Source organism: Capricornis sumatraensis, chromosome 10, assembly GCF_032405125.1.
Source record: "Capricornis sumatraensis isolate serow.1 chromosome 10, serow.2, whole genome shotgun sequence".
NCBI lineage: Eukaryota > Metazoa > Chordata > Mammalia > Artiodactyla > Bovidae > Capricornis > Capricornis sumatraensis.
In genome coordinates this window covers 80,908,075-80,926,116 of record NC_091078.1, presented here as the reverse complement: position 1 = coordinate 80,926,116, position 18,042 = coordinate 80,908,075, and the positions used below count along the sequence as shown (strand labels likewise).

General features: G+C 40.1%; 2 protein-coding genes across 4 annotated transcripts in view; both read left to right on the top strand.

Annotated features, from left to right (window-relative positions):
• The first annotated feature begins 1,959 nt into the window (after positions 1-1,959).
• SLC25A26 (solute carrier family 25 member 26) overlaps positions 1,960-18,042 on the top strand; it is a 144,085-nt gene continuing 128,002 nt past the window's right edge. For 2 of the 3 annotated variants that reach the window (XM_068982510.1, XM_068982509.1), the window contains exons 1-3: positions 1,974-2,070; positions 8,418-8,574; positions 11,887-11,996. In XM_068982510.1, the coding sequence (XP_068838611.1) occupies positions 2,038-2,070; positions 8,418-8,574; positions 11,887-11,996 (300 nt within the window). In that variant the 5' untranslated portion in view covers positions 1,974-2,037. Of the gene's footprint in view, positions 2,071-8,417; positions 8,575-11,886; positions 11,997-18,042 lie in introns of all 3 variants that reach the window. The other variant, XM_068982511.1, reaches the window with a different exon arrangement.
• LOC138087023 (peptidyl-prolyl cis-trans isomerase A) lies at positions 4,923-5,635 on the top strand. Its single transcript, XM_068981790.1, has one exon. It carries the CDS (start codon positions 4,947-4,949, stop codon positions 5,439-5,441), a length of 495 nt encoding a protein of 164 aa, XP_068837891.1. The 5' UTR covers positions 4,923-4,946; the 3' UTR covers positions 5,442-5,635.

Genomic DNA, 18,042 nt, shown 5'->3' with positions numbered 1-18,042 from the left:
CTCGCAGGGTCCTGCTCAGTTACTGGCTGGGACCTGGGACTTGGGACTCTTTGCAGCAGTGTTTGCATGTTTACAAACATCTCATCAAGCAGTAAAGAAACTATGAGAGACTAAAAATGACTGATGCATGCACTTCCAGGGCAAATTATGAACAAGACACAAAAGACCAAACACCCAATATCACATCTGAGGAGTTGGAAACAAAAGCAGGGTATTGCACATGGTCCTGGCAGACAGCAATTCCAAGGAGGTGCACAAAGCACCCGAAGCATCCCTCCAGCCCGATCCTAGGATCTGCCCCCACCCTCACTCCAAGGACCAGCTCTCCACCTGCCTCCCCTCTCCAGCATCTGTGAGGGAGCAAGCAAGGGCACCTGTTACTTGTTTTCACTCCTTTGTGCTGCAGCGTGAGTCCAAGTAAAGGCTTAACTGAATTTATTGCCTGGCCTCTTTTCAATTTTCGGTAACAGCACTGCTCAGGTAAGCCACTCTCAGATTCCTGGATGTTCAGAATTTGAAACGCTAAAGGTATTCTGCTAATCATTTCTAGATCATTTCCACTGGAAGGGAATAAAGACTGTAGCAGCGGTATGAAAGACACAGTGAAGAAAGGCAGACACAGAGCTTACTAAGGCTGTAGCACAGGGTTTGAGGAAAGATGATGAGGGCATATACAGTCAACTTTCAAGCCTGGGTGGCCTGTGTTCTCTGTAGCTTTGGGCCAGCTTCTGTTATCAGTTGCAGAACTGGGATTCTCTGTAAAATGAGGATGGTAATGGTGCTCACCTTACAAAGCAGCTGTATTAGTGCACCTTATCTGAGATGTTGTTGGTCCTTAATAGAAGAAAACTTAGAAGGTATTTATTTTAAAAATGTAAAGTCACTGTCTGCTCCAATAAACTTATATTAAGTACTTAAAGTGGTCTTTGAGGTGTGCAATTGGTACCACAGCTAACAAGATAAGCAAATGAATAACTGAACCAGTGAATAATATTAAGTACAAAAACTGTCTGTAAGGAGAAGTAGGGGCTTCCCTGGTGGCTCAATGGTAAAGAATCTGCCTGCCAATACAGGAGACCCCTGTCCGATCCCTGAATCCCCTGGAGGAAGAAATGGCAACCAACTCCATTATTTTTCCCTAGAAATCCCCATGGACAGAGGAGCCTGGCAGGCTACATTCCCTAAGGTCGAAAAGAGTCCATCCCAACTTAGAAACTGAACAACAACAACAAGGAGAAGTAGAGGATGCTAATTTCTAACTCAAAGAAGGAATTTAAAAAATCATTTATTTATTTTTAATGGCACTTGGCACTTGGTTGCTGCACCTGGGCTTTCTTTAGCTGTGGCCTGTGGGATCAATAGTGTGGCTCACAGGCTTAGTTGCCCTGGTGGCACGTGGGATCTTAGTTCCCTGACCAGGGATAGAACCTGTGTCTCCTAAATTGGCAAGCTGATTTTTAACCACTGGACCACCAAGGAAATCCCAAGAAGGAAACTTTTGAAGTGCTTTTCTATAGTTAATAATTTTCTAATGATGAGTCTGTTTTATGGAAACGTCAGACAAAATTTCTACAGATGAAGCCAAACCATAAAGCAAAAAGAATTAACTGGAAGCCACAATCCTCCCCAGAAACTAGTCCAGCAGCCCCATGGCCACGCCTTCCACTATAGCCACGCCTCCTTTGGGTTAACGCTTGGGCTTCGCCCTACGCTCACGGGGGTGGGGGCTTGCTGCGCCAGGTTCTTAATCTAGGCTCATTTGCTCGCGAGAGTTCCTCCATCTAGCCTACTGAGAAGCTGTCGGACTTGGAGGCAGAGAAGAGTCGCGAGACTTGACTAGATCACCCTTTCCAGACTCCGCCCCTCCATCCCAGCTCTTCTCCTGGCGCAGCTTCCCCGTTTGCACGTGTAATTGTTGTGGTTCAACCTCACGTGGCCGCGGAAGTGCCGGCGGCTTCCAAGATGGCGGCGCCCAGTGTTAGGCGCCGATGACTCGCCTCCGGTCTGAATTACAATCCTGATCAAGTCTATGGGGCCATGGACCGGCCTGGGTTCACAGCCTCGCTGGTGGTGAGTACAGGGCGTTAGGAGTCCCGGAGTCCTGCACCGGAGTCCGCGGTGTCTTCTCTATCTTAGCACCTCCTTCCGGTTTTGCGCGGTGAATCGTCCCTGGGTCACCGGTCACCAGGTCTGGGAGGAAGCGCGGGGGTCCTGGGCCGCGCCGGGGCTTGTGTCAAGCCCCTAAATTTGCTACCTGTATGCCAGAAAGGGACAGGAGTGTGTTAGCGGTGGGATACTTGACTCGTCCTCCGCACCGCGGTTTATCTAAAGGAAAAAGAAAAGCTTTAATTATATACTGTAACCACACTTTGGAGAACTTGGCAGTTAATGAAATATTCACAAGGACGCTCAAGTCGCTTCCAGACCTGTTGGCCAAGATTGTAGTTTCGTTTTGCTGTATCTTTTATTCTCGGAAAATAATGTATCCGTTCATTCAATACATAATTAGTCGGCTATTCTGCGTCTGAGTATTTTTCTAGGCTTTAGGTGTGTACTGATGAGCCCAATAGCCGTGCTATGCAGTCAGTGGTATATAATAGGAAAGAAGAATCAACGTGGCTTAAAAAAACAACCCCCCCCCAAAGTCCTTCAATAAATATTTTGAAAACAAGTCCAGTAGGGGTTACTAGATACAGTGGTGAACCAGACAGATTGCCTGTTTTTTCATTGTGGGAGAGTGGGCAGAGGCAGAAAACAGACAAATATATTTACAAAAGCTTTCCTGAGAAATGGAGACCCAGAGGACTTTCTTCATTCAATTATCGAATGTTTTCTGCAGGTGTAGGAGATAACGTGGTGAACAAGATAGACCTGGTCTGGTGGTGGAGGCTGAAGAGGGAAATGATTGTTAGCCTAAAGGACATGAGGGTTACTTTCAGCGTGCTATGGAGAGATGTGGAAGGGGGATCTTACTCAGACGTGTGGAACGTTGGTTTTAAATCCAGATTTGTTGAGATCTGTGGAAGCTAGGTTTTAGAGAAGCAGAGAGAGGCTTTACCACTTTTGAAGGTGTTTTCCTGTACAGCTGGTGAGATAGCAGTAGTACTTGTGAGAGCATTGCTCTGTGGGGAAGTAGGGTAAGCTTTTTAGGTACAGCGTCTGGTTTAATTCTGACAAACAATTGAAGTATTATCCTAGTTCTCCCAGTGAGGGAACTGAGGAGTGGTATGTTAGATAATTTGTCCGAAGTCACACAAGTGAGATACGTTTCATGTGTGTTACTGTCTGAGCTCAGATTCCAGGCAGTGCAACATGGGATTTCGTGCCCCTTATTGCTCTTTAAGACTGTCTCTTAAGTCAACAACAGTAGCAGTTGCTGAAAGCAGGCGTCAGTTAAGGAAAGAAACATGGTTTTAAAATTTATTTAGGATTTATTAAATAATGGTACATATGTATACTTTTTAAAGTGTAGTTACAGAGAGTAAAATTAGGATTGATTGGTAGAAGTTTCAAGGAAAGTTTTGCTCCGTCTGAATTCATTTCAGGCGCAGTTTCTCTGCCATATATTCTGCCTACTGGTACTGTGATTGCCCTTGGAGATTTGATGGCAAACAAACCAAAGCATTACTGTAAGGTGCTATGAAAGTGAATTGAGGTATTACTGAGAGAGAATCATCTTGGAGAACTAAGGTCCTGCATGCTGCGTGGCCTCAAAAAATAAAACACAATGACCCCCCCGCAACATGGTTAGTAACCTTTTGTTACAGTCATTAATTCCTGTATTCTTCTAATAGTTATTAAGTGCCTACTGTTGCCTACTGTGTACTGGTGCTGGGAACATATTGGTGAACAGAACAGGTATGGATCTTACAATCTTGTGGGACACGCACAAACTTTGAAGAAATAGTCAGATGCTCAACTATAGAATTAGAATTCTAATCAGTGTAGAAGAAGAGGGTCTAGACGCAGACTTGGGGGATTAGAGAGCATCATGTACACAGTCCTAGAAACAGGCGAGATCAGATGACTCAGAGGAACAAGGTCAAGGTGGCAAGAAGGTACCTAGCAAAGCGTTAATGATGGAGTTGGGGGTGGAGAAGTGGGGGGGGGTGGGGCGGTGGTGAACTTCTAGAGGCTTGCAGGCTGTCCTGTGATTCTCTTTTTCATCCTTAGGGCTTTTGGAAACTTTGAAGAGTGCGCATATCTGTTTTACAAAGACAGCCCTGCCGTTAGTGTAGAGGGTCAAGAAGCACTGCAGGGAGAATGGGTGGAGGATGCGGAAGAAGGCAGGTCTCATAGGAAGCCACAGCTTTGCATTGAGGAGGTTAGAGTCACTGGTGGCCGCTTCAGTGTGGAGAAAACCGAGAATGTCAGGGAGGGATGTTCTCCGGAGAAGCCGTGTTAATGTTTTTCATGTTCTTAGTTGTGGTCTAGGCTAGGGGTCTGTGATCATTTTGCTTGGTTAAATCAGGCAGGTGGTTTGATTTTTGTCCTGTAGTTGAGTAGCTGTGATTTTGTTTTTCCTGTTTTTGTCAGCCTTCTTTGGAGAAATAAAGGCTTCATAGCATGTAATCTTAATTTTCTTCAACTCCCAGAGGAATTTCAAATCACTGATTAGACTCTTGCTGTCTGTAACAGTTTTAAATTAAGGTTGTGGTATATATGTTATCTATTGTGTATGGTATCATGATCTCAATAAGTTGTTACGGTGAGGTAAGGCTTGCTGGTTATCTGTGTTATGTTCTTTTTGGATTTTTGTCTAGTACTTAGGATTTTCTATGTAAGATATCATAAATCTTGAATCCTTTGGTAACCTTTTTGATACGTGATCATAAATAAAACAATTTCTCAGGCTGAAGAAAAATAAATTGGTAGAGTTCCTTAAGATTCAATTGATGCTGGCCTTGCAGACGCCGCCACCCCGGAGCCTCTTTCGCTGTCTAGCCATGGTCAACCCCACCGTGTTCTTCGACATCGCTGTCGACGGCGAGCCCTTGGGCCGCGTCTCTTTTGAGCTGTTTGCGGACAAAGTCCCGAAGACAGCAGAAAACTTTCGTGCTCTGAGCACTGGAGAGAAAGGATTTGGTTATAAAGGTTCCTGCTTTCACAGAATAATTCCGGGATTTATGTGCCAGGGTGGTGACTTCACACGCCATAATGGTACTGGTGGCAAGTCCATCTATGGCGAGAAATTTGATGATGAGAATTTCATTCTGAAGCATACAGGTCCTGGCATCTTGTCCATGGCAAATGCTGGCCCCAACACAAACGGTTCCCAGTTTTTCATTTGCACTGCCAAGACTGAGTGGTTGGATGGCAAGCATGTGGTCTTCGGCAAAGTGAAAGAGGGCATGAATATTGTAGAAGCCATGGAGCGCTTTGGGTCCAGAAACGGCAAGACCAGCAAGAAGATCACCATTGCTGACTGTGGACAAATCTAATAAATTTGACTTATGTTTTACTTAACCACCAGACCATTCCTTCTGTAGCCCAGGAGAGCACCCCTTCACCCCATCTGCTCGAAATATCCTATAATCTTTGTGCTCTCGCTACAGTTCTTTGGGTTCCATATTTTCCTTATCCCCCTCCAAGTTTAGCTGGATTGCAAAGTTAAATTTATGATTATGAAATAAAAACTAAACAATTATCTGTCAAAAAAAAAAAAAAAAAAAGATTCAATTGATGCTGACGATGTAAAATTATAAGCATTCCTTAAGATTTAAGGTTTGAAAAAAAATCTTAAACGTGTTGCTGTGTGTCTACATATATATGTATTCTTATTCCTGTTAGCTGTTTTTTTTTCCAGTCTCATGATGCTTGATACGTGATACTTGAGTTACAGAAGTTTGAAATCTGATGCTTGAGTTATAGAAGTTTGAAATACATAGAACAAGTTAGTAGCTCTTGATTCATGATTTGCTAGATATGTAGATTGAATTGATCATTTACTCTCAGTATACAAGAATTCTGATGAAAGAAGGGCTGGAGAATCAATGCATGCAAAGTAGCCAAATAGATTAAAAGAGTAATCAAGTTACTGATTAAAATTTAGCAGTAGATAGCAAGCATCTTTGTGAACCCTTTCCTAAGATTAAAGAGAAAATTAGAATGAAGTGCAGCATATTTTTAAAGAAATCAGTCATATCAGACATTCTCACAAGAATTTTAGTTTTCCTTGGGTTTTGAGAAAATGAAGAGGCAGGCAAAATATTACATATTGAATTTATAAAATCCTTAAAGAATAAGTGAGAAGGATATTGAGAAAGTTGGTAACTTTACTAATTGTGACCTTTGCCCTGTGGCTTAGATGATTTCTTTATATCCAGAAAGATATTCCACGTTGTCTTTTTTTTTTTTCTTTTCTACTCCCAGCTGATACTCTACTGGCACATCTCTGTATTTTTTTTTTTTTAATATTTATTTATTTCTTCACTTGACTGCACCAGGTCTTAGTTGCAGCATGTGGGATCTAGTTCCCTGACCAGGGATTGAACTTGGGGCCCCTGAATTGGGAGCCTGGAGTCTTAGCCACTGGACCACCAGGGAAGTCCCTCTGTATTCTTTTCATGACATCTTTTTAGGTCATTTGCAGAGTGACCTGCATGGTTCTGTCATGGCTTTCAAGGTAGTGTACACTGATATTTAATAATTGATCTATGCTAGCTCATTGAAAAACAGATTATTTCATTTCTCATCCAGGTAATTTCATTTTTCCAGTGAACTCTTGCAGTGGTTTTATCGTGCATGGCAAGTAGAGCAGAAAGGGTTTGCTAGGTACTAACCCTTGTTCCACCTGAGCACTCTGTAATCCCAAAGGATGGAAACAACAGATGATTTTGAACTCTGCGTGTATGTTTGAGTAGTATTGATTCCTCTTTTTCTGTGTCTTGGAATATATACTTTTTAATGTCTGCTTTTACTTTCTGAATAGGTAATATATTCACATAGTTCAAAGTCCAAAAGATAGGAAAGTTAGCAATTCAGTTTAAAATTTCCTATATGGGAACCATATTGCCGCTTTATAATTCTTCCATTTACTTGCTATAAAATGGTGTTGATTCATGTCTGTAAATGGTACCTTTAGGCCTTGTGTATTGACCTTTCTCTTCTGCTGTCTCTGAGTTTCTGTTTTTCGGAGTTTCTTTTTGCTTGGACTAAGCTGTAACCAGCTTTTTAAATGCTCTACTCTGCCTATGCTTTAGTGTAATCACAAGGAGCAGACTTGGTTTTCAGTCAGATTTTAAAGTGCACCTTCCCTAAAGCAACATGTGTCTCTTGGGAGATGATGCATTTGGGTCAGGTTTAATGCCCTCCAGGAATTTAGTTCTATTTTTTTTTCATTTGTTCCCTTAAATTAAAATTTATCAAGGAATTTTCCAGTATACAAAAAGTAGAGAAAATATCAAGAATCCTCAGATATGTGATTCTTAAAATGTGGATCTAGATTCACAGGCAGCATTACCCATTTCGAATGGAAATTTCAAAACAATTTTTTTTTTTTTAAATGCAGATCCACTACTCAGTTAAAAAGGCCAAAAATATAACACTTGGTATGATTTGGAAAGAATACTGAGATAAACTGTCAAATGAAAAAAACACAGTGCTGCAAACCACCTTTTACTTTTAAAAAAAAGTAAAATAAAATACATATTCATATTTTAAAAAATTTACCATTTACTTGTTTGGTTTTTATTTATGTATTTTTTTGGCTGCACAGCATGTGGTATCTTAGTTCCCCAACCAGGGGTGGAACTTGTGCCCCCTGCCGTGGAAGCACACAGTCCTAACTACTAGATGTCGAGGGAAGTTCCTCATATTCATATTTGCTTGTATTACTGAGCGACTTCACTCTCACTTTTCACTTTCATGCATTGGAGAAGGAAATGACAACCCACTCCAGTATTCTTGCCTGGAGAATCCCAGGGGCGGGGGAACCTGGTGGGCTGCCGTCTCTGGGGTTGCACAGAGTCGGACAAGACTGAAGCGACGCAGCAGCAGCAGCAGCAGCATACCTAAAGTAACTTAGGACGTATACAATAAGAAACCAGTAAAAGTGGCTACCTCAGTTTTTCAGGATAAGGAAGGAGACTTGGAACTCTTTACTTTTCTGAGGTTTATTTGTTACACTTTTTTGAACCCTATGAAATCACTAATTTAAAATTAATTTTAAAATTATTAAATCATTAAACATTTGTTTAAAACTGAATAATATAAAATTTACAGTTTGAAACTATAGCACAATAATGGTTATTTTCCCAGGATGAATCTGTAAATTTAGGTAGGAGGTCTTTTGACTATACCAAAGTAGTCTGGTGAAGTTTAAAACCATGTTTGAGAGAAATATGCTTTAAAAACTACCTTCTTATCCCTGTCCCTCAAATGGCAGCTTATTATTCTTTTGTAACTTTTTTTTTAAGGCTGGCGGAGTAGCAGGTGTCTCTGTTGACTTGATATTATTTCCTCTGGATACCATTAAAACCAGGCTGCAGAGCCCCCAAGGATTTTATAAGGCTGGTGGTTTTTATGGAGTATACGCTGGAGTTCCTTCTACTGCTATTGGATCCTTTCCTAATGGTAACAATTATATTGATATTATCATTGCTTTATATAAAGCCAAGCTAATGGGATTTATTTTCAGAATAAAATAAATTGGACCACATATTTGTGGTCCAACCTTAGATAGAATTCCTTATGTTTAATGTAGTTGATACTTGGGATTTGTTTTCTATTCATTAATCCATTATTTTTGACTCAACTAGTGCTATAGATGCCATCCTAAACAACAACAACAAAACAAAACCACGAGCAGTCTTTTGAAAGGGGTTTTCATTGGTAGAACTCCTAGTCAGAATCCTTCAAGTGTTCCTCTAATGTTGATTGTGATGCCTTAGAGCAGTTGTTCTCAACCTTGCCTGAATGTTGAAATCTCTTGGGGAGTTTTGCAAAATACTGATGCCTGTGTCTCTGTGAGAAGTTTAACTGGTCTTGACTTTGCCTGGGTATCAGGAGTGTTAGTAGCTTCCCAGGTGATTGAGATGTGAAGCTAACCTCAGTAACCTCTGCCTTGAGTCTCGTGGAGCAGGTGGACCTGTTTTATTTAACCCACCTGTTGGTATATTCTTTTTCAGAAACTTATTTTGATAATTGTTTACTGAAGCTTTGATTGCACTCAGATTGAGCAAACAGAAAACCACTACCAGCAAACACACACTCACAAAACCACGGCTCCATTAAAAATAAAATTTATTTTTTTTGATTTTCGATTGATTTTTAAGGATATTTGAAGGATAATTGCTTTACAGTATTGTGTTGATTTCTGTCAAACATCAGCATGACAGAAGATTCTTAAATTCTAAGGTTTGATTTCTTTTTCGCAGTGTATTTCATTAGAAATTCTTTCTTGTTAACTTGACATTGAAATGTCCATCTGTAAAAAGCACAGTATTCACATAAAGATTTGTAGTGCAAATCTTTTTGGTCCTTTAGTTTATCCCTTCTTCCCTTTCCCTGAGCCATCCTTAGAACAGCCAACTGTTTTGAGGTTATCCTTGAATTCTTTTCCCTGGAGAAGGGAAAGGCTACCCACTCCAGTGTTCTGGCCTGACGAATTCCATGGACTATATAGTCCATGGGTTGCAAAGAGTTGGACATGACTGAGCGACTTTCACTCACTTTGAATTCTTTTATGCCTAAATTTTCGGTAATCGATTATAGCAAGTCCCCGTTCAGCACACACTCCATGCCAAATATAGCTCTGTTAGTGGGAGATGGGCCTTGGTTCCTATATTTGCTTCAGTCACCTGATCACCTAATGAGTTTTTTTTTTTAAGAAAGTACTGCTGCCTGTGACCCACTCTCAGAGGTATGGAATTTAGTTGGTCTGAGGTGTGGCCTGGGCTTTGGATTTTTTAAAAAATATATACCCCCTGGTAATTTTAATATGCAGACAGGTTTGGGAACCTGTGAACTAGGGAATTGCAAAGAAATATCAATATGTTACTAAGTCCCTGTCTTTTGGGTGCTCCTCCTTACCTTGTCCCCTTCATTGTTGTAAATCATTTCTCTCTCTTACATATTATGTAGGGATTGTTGGTAGGTGAAGTATTAGTGATGGTTCAGGGTACATGGGCCTCCCTTAAGCTCGCAGGACTGGTTTAGATTCTTGTGAGCAGGAGTTTCATAGAGAACATGGTTTTGAATTTTCGGTTATGTTTGAGCAAGTGGGTGTTCTTGGACTGCTTTGCTTTGCCCTCCACAGAACATCATTGAATAGGAGAGGCTGGATAAAAAGTCAGAGTGCCACCATTCCAGAAATGGCTGTTTTCTGCAAATTTTTAGTGAATTGAAACTCTTTATGAGGCACTTTAAACATTTTTTGCTATTGGTTCAAGTTCTCTTCAGAATACGATATGCCATTTTAACATACAGCGGTTGTAGGTTTTTTTGAGGATGTATTGTGCAGGGGGTGGTAGGGGCCGAGGGCTGCGAGAGGAAAAGAACTGTAGTCAAGATCCATGCGTAGTGCATGTTTAGAAAAGAATGCAGGAGGAATGTAGAGGAACCACAGTTTTTTTGCTTTTGTTTTCACTCGGCGGGGATGGAGGTGGGTGGTGCGATGTCCAGTAGGTGGAACTTAGAACTGAATTCGATTGGTGCTATTCTAGCCCGGTGGTCCCCAACCTTTTTGGCACCAGGGACTGGTTTCATGGAAGACTTAGTTTACTACAGACAGGGGTGTGTGTGTGGGGGATGGTTTTGGGATGATTCAAGCATATTCCATTCATTGTGCACTTTATTTCTCATATTATTACATCATCTCCACCTCAGATCATCAGGTGTTAGATCCCGGAGATTGGGCACCCCTGTTCTAGCCCATTTAGTGAGTGGGCCAAAATAGGACAGCTTAAGTAAGAATCGCAGGTGGGAATTAGGTCCTGCGTTAACTAATACAGCTGCCCGCTTGGGCCTTACTCATCCAGGGACAGTGTGCCGCCTCTTCTGGCCTGCTGTTAGCTGCTGAGGAGTGTGTGTTACAAGCTTACCGACTAACGGTGGAGAACTGCTTTTCACTCTCAAGCTCTTTTCCTGAGTATTTCAGACTTTGCTGTGACATTTTCAAATGACCTTTGAAAGATGATTTTGCTGTGTATTTATCTTTCATGCTGAATCTTTTATGTGACTGCTAAACATCTTTGATTAACAGTGCATGGCAAGTCTAAAAGCGTTCCTGTGCTGCTAAGGTTAGTTCATATGATGGGGTAGCTTTTTAGAGGTTTTGATTTCCAGTTTTAATTAGTTGATTGTTTTCTTGAAGTAAAGGTGAATTGAGGTAGTTAAAAGTAGCCACGGTTATTTTGAGTAACAGCAATAAAGCATAACGGAATAGGTGTTTTATTGAGATATATGTTTGCAGTTATAACCTGTCTGTAAATTAGTGTAGTTGATTATTTTATGATCAAATGTAAAGATATTTTGGATCATGGATATTCATATCCTTTTCTAAAACTCTTATAAAGTGTTAAGTGACTTGTCAGTACAAATTGGTAAATGCTAGGTTAGCTGTTAGGGTTTCTCATGGCAGCAGGGATCATGTCTTCTGCATTTTTGTGAGTCAAAGGTCAAGTGTGTAACATGGGCTCAGTGAAATCTGTAAGAGTTGATGGGATGTCAGGGAAAGAGTACATATTATATCTTTATTATTTTTACTTATATTTGAAATATTTATAAACACAAACAATATATTTATAAATATTTTATTTATATTATTCATATTTAATATTTATATCTTTAAGTTAATAACTGAGTTGTAATTATTTTTGAGAAACATATTCACAGTTTGCATAGATATATAAGCTTTGTGAGAGACTGGTTTGTTTTAAATTTCAGCTGCTGCCTTTTTTGTCACCTATGAATATGTGAAATGGATTTTGAACACTGATGCTTCTTCATATTTGATGCCTGTGACACATATGTTGGCTGCCTCGGCTGGAGAAGTGGTAAGTAATAAGTTATGTGTATAACATACTTCAGAAATGCAAAGCATGAATTATCTTCAGTATATATATATATATTGCTTCATTTCATTTTCAAAAGACAGTTCTTTTTTAAATTAAAGTCTTAAATCCCAATAAATGTAAATGGATTAAACATGATAGCTGAAAGGTAGTCTAGATAATATGAAAGAAGAATCCAGATATGTTATTTACAAGAGACATACCTCAAACGTAATTATGTAGAAAGAATAAAATTAAAGAAATAGAAAATATCCATGTTAATTGTGGCTTTTTGTTGTCAGCATAATTGAGCAAAAACTGTTTCCTAGAACTCCCTTTCCAGGAGGGTTCCAGGTTAGCCTGGCTACAAGAGAAATCTGCGCAACATTTTGAAGGCGAAAGTGACACAGCATTTGTGTTCATGCTCAGAAGGTTGGTGTGGGGTCAGATGCAATTGCAGTTCATACACCTCATCAATGATCTTTTGGCTTCAGGAAGCAAGCCAGGCCTCCAGCTGCTCCACCTCCCACTGGATCTTCAGCTTCTCTAAGTTTTGAGTCAGATGTGTGGGCTCTGGTGAAGGAGGCTGCTTGGTACTTACTATAGGACACCCACAGCATCGAGATTGGTGGTGGAGAATGTGAAATTCAGTTTGTCCTTGCTTGTCTCCATTTCACGCCCATCTTTCCTTCCTGATTGCCTGTCTTCTAAATTTCTGTCCCAACTCTCCATGCAGAGGCAACAGTTCTATATGAACTGCCTAATTAGCTCTCACAATTACTGTTCATATTCCTGTGATAACTCCTTATTCTTACCTTTCTTAGTGATTCTGCTCCTCTGGTCAGCCCTCACTGATTCAGAAAGGCTACTTGAGAGTGGATAGTAATGTTAATATTAGCCCCCCTCCCAAAAAAGAGAATTAAAGCAAATAAAAAAGAAACTGTTGCATACTGATACAAGGAATAATTCTCTTGGGAAATGTAATAAACCTGAACTTGGACTAAATAGCGTAGTCTCAAAATATAAAGCAAAAAATTGCCAGAATTATAGTGAAAAATCAGTACAATTATTACCTTTATTGGTGATAGTCACATCTACTTTATAAAAGTTCTAGGACCAGGCAGGCATAACTTGTTAAGACCATAGAAGATTTGAACGCAGTGACAGGAACGGTCTAATGGATGTATATGGAGTTCTGCACCTAATTGCTAAAGATTATTTTTTTAAAGTGTACTTGGAACCTTTAATAAACATCTCTCCTTAAAGAGAAGGTTGAAAGAAGTTAGCTCAAAAGACATTAAATTCACAGAAGTGTTTTATAAAAAACTTCCTTTTGACATTGGTTTACAAATAATTTTGTAGAACCTAAGCCAACTCTGGATTTAAAATTGTGTTAATAATTTACTGAACTTATGAGTGTGATAGGACTAACAATATGTTAATTTTTGGCGTAGCAAAGAGCATAAAGTAGTAGTTCCTTTATGAGTTATAGACACCTTTAGGAAGCTAACGAAACCTGTGGTTGTCTCTCCAGTAAGCTGCACTTATGGACAGTTTGTGTACAGTTTCTGAGGATTTTCGTTCCCCCCACTCTTACCCAGAGTAAAGACTCCAGGACTTGAATTCTGCCTGAAAATTAGTTTAGTCTGCCATTTAAAAGCAATTTATATTTAATTTAAAAAATCTTTTATTATCCTTGGCTTATGTTTTTGTGATCATATTCTGACATTAGAACCCATTGCATGCAATTATTTTCACGTATATATACTAAAGAACAACAAACAGTGTGAGAGAGTTTGATTATCTCTCAGCTTGTAAAAATTCTGTCCTTCTGACTGCTGTTGACGCTGTTTTAGAATTGCCTGTTACTTTGATTTAGTTTAAATATTCTCTTGTAAATTTAACACTTGGCTTATATTTTGTAGTATGTTCTGAGAGTAGGCATTAAAAAGAACTTGGCTGCTTTTTTTTTTCATTTCACATAGGACCATTGTGCTTGAAACTTGATTTGTCATGTTGGAAGATAGACTTTGAGTTTATAAAATTTCTCTTAGACTTACCAAAATTATATAAAGCGTTAAAATCAAATCGGGCAAAGGAGAGCTGTTAGGTCAGTCATATTAATGATACAATATTTGACCTGTAGAAAATATTGTATTCAAATATGTTAGTATCTGTAAATGGTTTTTTTTTTTTTTTTAAACTGGAACCTTTTAAATGTAATATTCTGTCTGTGAACTGTTGGGCAAAAGAGATGAATTAAGTAGGCTTCAGAGTTAGAAAATAAGTATCTGTCAGACTGGAAATAAATAATTCTAGGTTAGTTTTATCTGTATTGTGTCTCATAGTGTTTGCATGGTCTTTAAGGTAGTAAAGCCTTGTGTCAGATGCCTTTTTATAGTCTCTGTGGTGCCAGGAGAACCTTAAGATGAGAACTGATCAGTAGCAGGTATATAGACTGAGGATTTCATTGATGAAACATGGCTTGATGTTGACTTTGATTTGAAATTCAGTTACAGTTTAGTATGCTAAAAACAAGTTTATTCCATTTATGGAGTTTGTGAAATGTTTTTCTTGTGCTCCGGTGATCTTTAAGCTTTCTTGACAAACTTCCTAAAAGCTGTCAGCGTTCCCAGTACATGTGCCTGCTGCCTTTCTATTTTAGTCATTTGCTTCTTTTTCGTAGAGCATCGACTTTTGGCTTCCGATTCAGCCAAGTGTGGTCGCTGCAGGAGAAAGAAACAGATGAATTTAGGAGAAACAAATAGTTAAAATAAAAAGGAATAGGATATAAAAAGACAAGTACAGCTGTCAGTGGTCAGAAAGGTATAAAGAGACCTAGAGAAAATCAGGTACAGTTTAGTGCAGTCCTTGTTCTGTAACGTGTTTGTGCTGATATAAGATAGTTACGGTTGCAAACAGACGCCTTACAAACAATACTGGATATTTGTTGGCATTAAATGTGTCCAGTTACTTTGTTGTAGTGATGATAAGTGTATGAAACTTAGAAACAAGCGAGTACTGGTGTAATAACCATTCCCTGTAGTAGCAGGTTGATTAAAAGTTAATGACAAATCAATAAAACTATAATTACAACCTTCTACCTTATGTTTGTAATTTGGAATACAGTAAAATCGATCAAATAAGACTTAATATGTAACAACAGCAAGAAGAGTCCCCTTTGTGCCATTTTTATTAGGAGGTTTGCTGTACCAAATCTCTAAATCCCTGTCTCAGTTATTTTATGGCTCGGTTTTCATCAGACACAGAAAAAGCCCTGTAAGAAGTAAATAGAATCTGTGATTAGACCAGAAGGCTTGGGGTGGGTTTACTTTAGTGTAACAGATGCTATGACATTGCAGTGGTAATGATTTTTTTTTTTAACTTTAGAATTTGACTTTTCCTGGGTCTTATTGTACTTACGGCCTTAGTCAATATTGTTTCCAGAAATGAAAGAACATTAAAATTTCTTTGCTGTTAAAAGTAGCCCCTGTGATTTAATGTGCTCATGGGTGATGTGTGTGGATGCTGGTAGATTTTTCTTTTCAGTCCCATTCTGACTTGGGATTGAGAAAGCTAGGAACTCAGTGATACCATGTTTTCTTTTTCCTTTTTTTTTCCTGGCCACAGTAGGTGGCATGTGGGATCTTAGTTCCCTGACCATGGATTGATCCTGGGTCCTCTGCAGTGAAAGCGTAGAGTCCTAACTATTGGACTGCCAGGGAATTCCCAGTGATACCGTTTTCTGAAGTACCTCTAACAGTACTTCTCCGCATAGTAATATGGCCCAGGGAGCACCAACTTTAGAATCAGTTGCCTGGGCATCAGTTTACAAACGAAGTTTTTGGGAAGTGACACTGTGGGTCCTGCATTTTCAGCACGATTCCTAGATGGTTCTGGAGTTCAGTGAGATTTAAGCACCACTGATGAAGGATTATAAAAACTTTTAATATATACCCCAGTCATAAATATTTTTATTGAGTTGACGTGGCAGTCGTGTGTCTAAGAATACTCGACAGGTATGGAGCACACTGATCAAAAGCGTGATTCCTTTTGTCTTCCTCAGAATTCCATATTTTTCGGCCTACTGAAAAATCTTAGTTTATTAAACTGGTTAGTTTTTGAGGGTGGCAGTGTATTCATACCTGGAGATTTTGAAGTCAGAGTGAGCATTGCATGCAGCATTTTCAAGGCCAGTCCTGCCTTGAAGAGCCTAGAAAGTGAAAGTAGCGTAGGCTGTAATTTGCTACTGTAGCAACTGACAAGGTCAGTGGAGCTACTACCTACAGCAGTCATTCCAGGGGTTTGTTGAATGTCAGATATGGGTTAAGCACATCATTTTTATTCAGCTTCACCACTGGCTGCTTAGAGGATTAGATGCATTGTTGTCAGGAGTGTTACCGGCTACACAGCACAGTGTATGTGTTACTTAGTATTTTATATTTTCCCTCAGTGGGGATTTAAGCTATTTTTGATTATGTTGTTCATAGCATGTTTTACAGTGCTTTTCATGATGTTTACCGACCTTTTCTAAGAACCACTGAGCAAAAAAAATAGAAAGGTTGACAAATTTTGAAATATGTTTCATCTTTTGAAATGATCATGAAAGGTTTTGAATATCCATAAATTAATAGAGATGCACTCTCATTTGAAATTGTGTTAGCAGTTTGTTAGACTCCTGTGCAGTTGTGTAATCAAATTATGGACGATAAGCTGAGTGGAAAATAAGATGGGCATCACTGAATTGCTATCAAGTCAGGAGGAAGCTCGCAGGAATGCTGCAGGTGAAAATGCTTGTGTGTGTTAAGATGCTTGAAGGCAGGAGTATACAGACAGTGCTGGAAGTTTGTTAGACAATTAGAAGCTGCAGCCATACTATTAGATACCCAGCCACACTCTCTCAGGCACTTTGTTTATTGATGTATCTGAGCACATGTCTCTGCCAAGGGGGCTTTTTGCCCTGTTCTATCTGTTCATTTTCCACTGGGCTGGGAAACCTCTTTTTCTACTTTAGAAACATAAGTACATAAGGCAGACTTCATAATTCCTCCTCCTCCTCCTTTAAAAAAAATTTATTTATATATGGGGCTTCCCAAGTGGCACTAGTGGTAAAGAACCTACCCGCCAATCACTTCTTGGCCTTCTGGCTAAGATCAAGTGAAGAACCTACCTGCCAATGCAAGAGACATGAGAGACACAGGTTAAATCCCCCAGTGGGGAAGATCCCTTGGAGGAGGGCATGGTAACCCACTCCAGTATTCTTGCTTGGAGAATCCCGTGTGGAGGGGCTTGGTGGGCTATAGTCCATAGGGTTGCAAAGAGCTGGACGTGACTGAAGCTACTTAGCACGCACGTGCATTCACTTATTTGGCTGTGCCTGGCTCTTTGGTGCTGGTGGGCTTTTCCCTAGGTGTGAAGCGTGGGGGCTGCTCTTCCTTGCAGCATGTGGGCTTTTCAGTGCGCTATCTTCTTATTGCAGGCGTGGGCTCTAGAGCCCAGGTTCATTAGTTGTGGCACACGGGCTTAGTTGCTCCGCAGCATATGGGATCTTCTTGCACTAGGGCTTGAACCCCTGTGTCCTGCATTAGCAGGCAGATGCTTTACCACTGAGCCACGAGGGAAGTCCCGTAATTCCTTCTTAAGAACGTGAAACGATAAGAATTATAGAAAGAATTGTCTCCAGATTTATAAGAAAGAACTACCTTGCTATTGCTTTTCCTTTTGATATCCTTTCCTCATTTGGACTTGTTCGTTTCCTTTTATCTCAGCTGCTTTTGTTCAGCTCCTCTTAATTTCCTCCACCACTTTTGTTATCCCAACCTTGCAGTGTGGATTTAGACCTTCAGTTCAGTTCTGTCGCTCAGTCGTGTCCGACTCTTTGCGACCCCATGAATCGCAGCACGCCAGGCCTCCCTGTCCATCACCAACTCCCGGAGTTCACTCAGACTCACGTCCATCGAGTCAGTGATGCCATCCAGCCATCTCATCCTCTGTCGTCCCCTTCTTCTCCTGCCCCCAATCCCTCCCAGCCTCAGAGTCTTTTCCAATG

Coding starts and splice junctions, on each gene's coding strand:
- LOC138087023 (XM_068981790.1), top strand. CDS start 4,947: ATGGTCAACCCCACCGTGTTCTTCGACATCGCTGTCGACGGCGAGCCC.